The sequence below is a fragment of the Pelodiscus sinensis genome, chromosome 30, assembly GCF_049634645.1.
Source record: "Pelodiscus sinensis isolate JC-2024 chromosome 30, ASM4963464v1, whole genome shotgun sequence".
Classification (NCBI taxonomy): Eukaryota; Metazoa; Chordata; order Testudines; family Trionychidae; genus Pelodiscus; species Pelodiscus sinensis.
The window spans coordinates 9,529,253-9,535,989 of NC_134740.1; the positions used below are offsets into that span (position 1 = coordinate 9,529,253).

The 6,737-nt window shown below is 44.5% G+C and overlaps 1 protein-coding gene across 1 annotated transcript; it reads left to right on the top strand.

Annotated features, from left to right (window-relative positions):
- The first annotated feature begins 2,442 nt into the window (after window positions 1-2,442).
- LOC102458633 (olfactory receptor 5V1-like) lies at window positions 2,443-3,405 on the top strand. Its single transcript, XM_075912122.1, has 2 exons — window positions 2,443-2,863; window positions 3,068-3,405. The coding sequence occupies exons 1-2, from the start codon at window positions 2,443-2,445 to the stop codon at window positions 3,403-3,405; spliced, it is 759 nt and encodes a 252-aa protein (XP_075768237.1).
- The last annotated feature ends 3,332 nt before the right edge of the window (window positions 3,406-6,737 follow it).

Consider the following 6,737-nt stretch of genomic DNA (forward strand, 5'->3'; position numbering starts at 1 on the left):
GAAAGGACATTCTAGCCTGTGTCTGGAAACCCAAGAAATCTGAGTTGCAAAGCCAATGGCACGTATGCCTTGAGATCCAGGCTGTCTGCCGGCTTCCTCTGTCAGGGTGAGGAACTGCTCGTTCACAGTCAGTGTAATCAGCATGTTGTGCTTAGTTTTCAGTTTTGTTTATTTACTGATGAGCTGCTTTGATCCCTTGTAATCAGGTTAAATCCATGTTTTCTAGTTTAATCTAATGTGTCTGTAAATTAAGTGCCTGAGGGCAAAAAGTCTCAGCTTGCTTATCACAAGTTTGCTTGTGATGGGAGGCCAAACTCAGTCATTGAGGGACGGCAAACACAGTCATACATTCCTGTTGTCCACTTGTTTGACCAGAACAGGACTCTACAGCTCTGCATCCTAGACTGGGGAGATCATTTATGTTTAACAGTAGAGATATCCACCTCCTCCTTTCCCATCCCACATAACCAGCATGTTCTCAGACACCGACCTTCCCTTTATTTTTCTCTAAATCTCTGTGGAAAATGTGTTGTTGCATTCACCATTACCGATGTATTCTGTGGATGTATGCCACGCGTAAAAAAACAACCCTCTACAAAGTATATATTTTTCTAGATGTTGACATAGGGATACATTCTCCAACCAAGACAGGTTTGGCATTTCAGAACTTACTACTTAAAGAATTAAATTAAGCACAAGAGTGCAGTAAATCTGTGAAATGCATGGAGCGGTCAAACAGACTATAACAACAGCTGTTTGAAAGCATAAAATGAAAGGGAACATATGTGCATTTGGGGAAGTAACAGCAACAACACAAGACAGTGTTGGGAAGTGAATGTGAAAGAGACAGAACAAGTGAGTGTATGTATGTGTGACAGAGAATCATCCTTTGTCGATAAGTGGGAGAAGGATGTGTGACAGGACAAGTAAACAGTGTGGCTGTGTCTACACTGGCATGAATTTCCGGAAATGCTTAAAATGGAACAGTTTTCCGTTATAAGTATTTCCGGAAAAAAAGCGTATACACTGGCAGGCTGCTTTTCCGGAAAAGCCCTTTTTCCAGAAAAGCATTTTGGCAAATGTAGACGCGCTATTCCGGAAAAAAGCCCCGATCGTCATTTTCGCGATCAGGGCTTTTTTCTGGAAAAGACTACTGTGCTGTCTACACTGGCCCTTTTCCGGAACAGTTTTCTGGAAAAAGGACTTTTGCCCGAGCGGGAGCAGCATAGGTTTTCCGGAAAAGCAGCTGATTTCTTACAATAAATCGTCACTGCTTTTCCAGAAATTCAAGGGGCCAGTATAGACAGCTCACAGCTTATTCCGGAAAAGCAGCTGCTTTTCTGGAATAAGTGGCCCAGTGTAGACACAGCCCTAGTGTGTTTCCACATCGGCTCTTGCATCCTCATGGGAGTCTCCCATCTGAGTAGATCTATTATCTTAAAAGTGAAAAGCCTTCAAGGTCAAACATCTGCTCTGGCATGCACCATGCTGGGATGAATACCATTGCATCTTCTATCCTGGAGGAAAGTGAATAACAGTAGACGGGTTATAGCCAAACGGTTCTAAGAAAGAGCCAGGAACTCAGATTTAGAATGTAAGAATGGCGATATCGTGTCAGAGCAAAGGTCCATCTAGCCTGTTAGCCTTTCTTTCAACAGTGGCCAATTCTTCCGAGGGAATGCGGAGATCACTTTCCTTTTCAGATAGGTGGACAGACCTTCGTACAAACCATGGCCTCTTTGATGTTTTGGGTATTGTCTTACGGAGTGAATCTGCACTCAGCTTCAAAAATGCAATTCTCTGCTCCTCTAGAGCAACACGCACAATCTGAGATTGAGCTCCGGGGCTCAAATAGCAGTGTAGCCTGGGTCGCACAGACTAGGTGCCCCCACCCAGTCCCACCTGAAATTCTAGATGGGTTCACAGTTGTGTATCGTAAGCCCCTGCTTGTGCCCCTGGGTTCTCATTGCTAATTTCACCCTGCTAGCTTGATTAAAGCTCGTGCATGTTATCCTGGCTGGCAATGATACCTCCCAGCTGCAGGGCAGACGTACCCATGTTTGACCTTTAAATACCCTTCCTTTCCAATCTATTGACTTTTGTTATGTCCTCTAGATTGGCTGAAATGACACTGCCATGATGAACATGTTGCCACATCCCAGCTTCAAAGACTATTAAGATTTCAAGTGGCCTTAAGGCAGGTGTGTGGGACATTTCTGTAAATTCATGAAGCTTCCATGCTCTTGGCTCCCCTATATTGGAAGCTCGACCACTTAAAGTGAAATGAGCCTTCCTCTGCTTCTGGAAAACTTGATCTTTCCAGGGAAGAGATGCAGTGGCACGTGGTTGCTGGTCCCAGGTTTCTGGTCTTTTACCAACAGTACAGCCGGTCTGCAGGTGCTCCATGCATATTGAATGTTTTTCTGTTTCTAGATAAGAATTATGGAGCAAGCAGAAAGAAGAAACCAAACAGCCATTGTGGAACTGATCCTCTTAGGATTTGGGAATGGCCCTGAACTGCAGCCCCTTCTCTCCCTGGTATTTCTAGTGATCTACATTGCGGCTGTGGCTGGGAATCTCCTCATCGTTGTGCTGGTGGTGGCTGATCCGCACCTTCACACTCCCATGTACTACTTTGTGGCCAACTTGTCCAGTGTGGAGACCTGCTACATTTCCACCACCCTGTGCAGGCTGCTGGCCAGCCTCCTGACTGGGGACAAAACCATTTCTCTTCAGAGCTGCTTTGTGCAATACTATCTCTATATTATCCTGTCCAATGCAGAATGTCTGCTGCTCACAGCAATGTGTATTGATCGCTACCTAGCGATCTGTCACCCCCTCCGTTACCCTGCTCTGATGAACGGTAGGGTCTGTTGCCACATGGTGGCATGGGCCTGGATAGTCAGCATTCTGGTCTACATCATGATACAAATTTTCATGTTGCAAGTAACATATTGTGGTCCTAAAGAATTTAATCATTTCTTTTGTGATTTTGCACCCATGGTATTTCCATTCTGTGGTTCTGCCCAGAGACTGACAATTCTGACAAATATTTTGTCTCTCGTAGTGACAATTGTGATTCTTCTGCTGACCATGGTGTCCTATATTTGTATCATTGTCTCCATCCTGAGAATCTCGTCCACCACTGGGAGGAAAAAGGCCTTTTCCACCTGCTCCTCTCACCTCATCGTGGTTGCAATTTACAATATATGTGTAATTACAACCTATGTGGTTCCAGTGCTCAACCCTCCTGCAGTCCTGTACAAAATATTGTCTGTCTTGTATGTAGTCCTGATACCCTTGATCAACCCTGTCATCTACTGCCTGAGAAACAAGGAGGTCAATCAGTCCTTGAGAAAAGCTGTTCAGAAACTGGTTGCTTTCAGACACAGGCATGCAGTGTGAAAGGACAAATTGTAGCAAATTGTGCAATGGAGATGAACTGATGTATTTCCTTACACATGGCCCATTTGACTCCTTGAGGACAGAGTTACCCTTCATCACTGACTTCTTTCTTTCTTTCTTTCTTTCTTTCTTTCTTTCTTTCTTTCTTTCTTTCTTTCTTTCTTTCTTTCTTTCTTTCTTTCTTTCTTTCTTTCTTTCTTTCTTTCTTTCTTTCTTTCTTCTACTCTCTGAGCACTGATCTTTCCATACGCATCATACACATTTCTTCATACTTGATACTGTAAGAGAGATTCTCAATAAAAAGAGGGAATTGTTATCAAACATACATTCAGGGTAGCCCTGTCCTTCATTGATCTGCACTAGTATCCACATTCTGCAAGGTTGTTCAGAGCTTTTCAGTGATTCAGAGTCTCCTCCACTCCCACTAAAGCCAATGACATTCAATTCCACTGATTAGGGTCTTCTGTTGTCAATTGCAGTTTTGAAAAGTAGGTGAAATATTTTGCCACCACCATGAGTGGAGAACCCCCAGGCAGATCTGGGCTAGCGAAAATGAAATTCTGTGGAGGTTGGCAGTCTTAGTGTCCTTCCAAGTAAAATTTCCCCCATGTTAATTATGCACCGGAAGTAAAATAAATGTCAATATGACAATTGCAAAAGTTTAGCTTGTGTTACAAAAAATGTGGTCCCTGTGATGGGGCAGAGGATGAGAGGTCCCGGACTCTGGGAAAGGGAGCGCTGGGGGAGGGGCCCGCACAAAGGAAGGGCCGCGTGGGAGAGCCGCGGACGGGTGAGGGCCAAGACGAGGATGGGCAGCGGAGAAAGGAACGCTACCCACCCTGCACGGACAGATGACATCATGCACAACATCACAGAGCGGGCGGCGGAGAACTGGATGGAGCATGCAAGGAAGGGGTCGGACGTAGCCACCGGTGTGGGAGATTTAAAAGGAGGGAGAAAGGAGCAGGGGGGGGAAGATGCAGAAAGGGAGATGCAGCTGCCCCAGGGGAGGGGAAAAAGGTAAGGCTAGCCCCCTCCCGGCAGACGGGGGCTAGCGGAGGCATGGGGAAGAAGTAGCCCAGAGCAGGACTGTGGAACCCGAGAGTGGAGGGTTTAGAGGTGACGACCCCCTCCACTGAGCGGGGACAAGCATCCCCACCTCAGGGCCCTGGGCTGGGGTTTGGAGAGAGGGCGGGCCCGAACCCTCTTCCCCTGGCCCGAGGAGCCAAGCAAAGTTGTTAGTAGCGCGCGCGAGAGAGAGACGGAGTCCCACCATTCAGGCAGCTCCACTGATAAACCATTGTAGCTCAGGGGTGGGGAACGGGTGTGACTGAGAGGGCTTACAACAGTCCCTGTTATACTGAAAAGAAAGTAAATTAATCTGTTTAGTATATTTGAGTTACAAAAAACAAGACAATTGTTTAAAAAAGCCTTTATTATATTAACAACTTAAGCTGTTTGAGATTTCTTCCTAGTTATAAGAGACACCAGAAGATACAAGACCACAAACAGTCCAGTAACTAACAGTATCCAGTGAAGAAATGCCTAAGCATAAAAAAAAAATCTTTATAAATCAGAGATTGGTCAAATATACCGCAATCTCCAATCTATTCTCCAAACGTCTAGACGACAATTAAATTGGCAATCCGCTAGAAATCATTGTTAGTTAATTTAATCTAATTTAATTGAACCAGGTAAAAATCAACAAACAAATGTCAGAAAACAACATGGGAAAAAGAAAAGAACAAATTGGGTAAAAAAAAATGAAAGAAATTAAGTTGCCTAGAACTGCAAGTTGAGTAAACACGTTCCCTGTTTGTCCTTGTCATGATACAAAAGCATACAATGAAAGGGAATTTGTGTGCATTGTGTGAAGTAACCGCAACAGCACAAGAAAGTGCTGGGAGATAAGTGTAGAAGATACAGAACACATAAGTGTGCGAGGGAGGGAGAGACAATGTCTAGCAGAGCAGCAGACTGGCCTGGACTTGCCCATAGGTGCTGGTGAGGAGCCGTTGGGTTGGACAAAGCGAGTGAGAATGACAGCCTACCCTGGAGCATTTGAACTAGGGGTCTCTGATATACCAGAGGAACACCCTCACCCTGAGCTCAAAGTGACAGCCAGGGTCTCCTTCCACCTCAACTTTTAGTGGAAACTCACCTATCTTGTCAGATACGCGGTGAGTTAGGGGGAGGATTCTGGGATGTCTGGATGCTTGGACTGAAGCTGGTGAATTTCATGGGATGAAATAGGCTGCAAGTTGAGTTTAGTGGCCTACAGTCCTCAAGAGCGTCTGACAGGAATTCTAAAGAGCCCTAGTGAGGCCAGATTCTGGGATTTAGCTATCTAGAGTATGTTTAAACTACACTAATCTTTTAAAAGAGGAGATGCAAATGCCATGGGATTTTCCAGCATCTCAGCAGAATGGGTGACACAAATACTCCTGGCCAGAGAGAACACTGGAGTATCTCTACGTGTCATAATTGCTTCTTCTGATCATATTTTCGTAAGAGGATCTTCCGAAAATGAAAGTTGTCTAGATGCGGCTTTAAAAAAAAAACTTTTTCTAAGGACCTACATAAACTTCCTTTTTTTAGGAAGCGCATTTTTTTTCGAAAAAGGGTTGTTCCTTTTTAAAAACACGTCTAGACGACTTTCATTTTCAAAAGATTCTCTTTTGAAAACGCGATTGGAAGAAGATATACAAATTCCTGCAGAATTTGCATATCCTCTTTTGAGAGATTGGTGTAGTTTAGACGTATCCCTAGAGTGGTTAAGAAGCCAAAGTCTTTGATTTTTAGTCTTGCCCATTCTTGTTATTTGGAAACAAAATAGGTCCTCTCTGTGTCTTTGGTGAAATCAACACTGTTAAATTTCTTGCCCCTGAGCCTCCAGGGGTAAAGGACCAGAGCTTTAAACCCAGCTCCCGAGCTCTGGGTGTGTTTTTACACCCTCCCTCTCATCCGTATGCAGGAGGGCTTGGATACAGTGGAAGCACGACACAGCAATTCTCCAGTGTTCTCGTTGACCTGTTCTGCTGAGATGCTGGAGAATTTTGTGCCCAATTGCCCAGATTCTCATCCTGGTTACACTACTGTAAACATGGAGTAAATCCACTTATTCCTGTGGGGAACCTGTTATCGGAACTTGGCTCAGCATCTCAGGGTGTGTCTAGACTTCAGGGTTTTGTTGACAAAAGTGGACTTTTGTTGACAAAACTATACCTGCGTCCACACTGCCTTTGAGTTATGTCGACATAACATCGACAAAACTCAGCAGTTTTGTTGACGTATGTAAACCTCATTCTACAAGGAATAACGCCTTTTGTTGA

Excerpts from the sequence above, each read along its gene's own strand:
- LOC102458633 (XM_075912122.1), top strand. The coding sequence starts at position 2,443 with ATGGAGCAAGCAGAAAGAAGAAACCAAACAGCCATTGTGGAACTGATC. Across the intron at positions 2,864-3,067 it reads TTACCCTGCTCTGATGAACG|TGACAATTGTGATTCTTCTG; the intron begins GTAGGGTCTGTT and ends TGTCTCTCGTAG.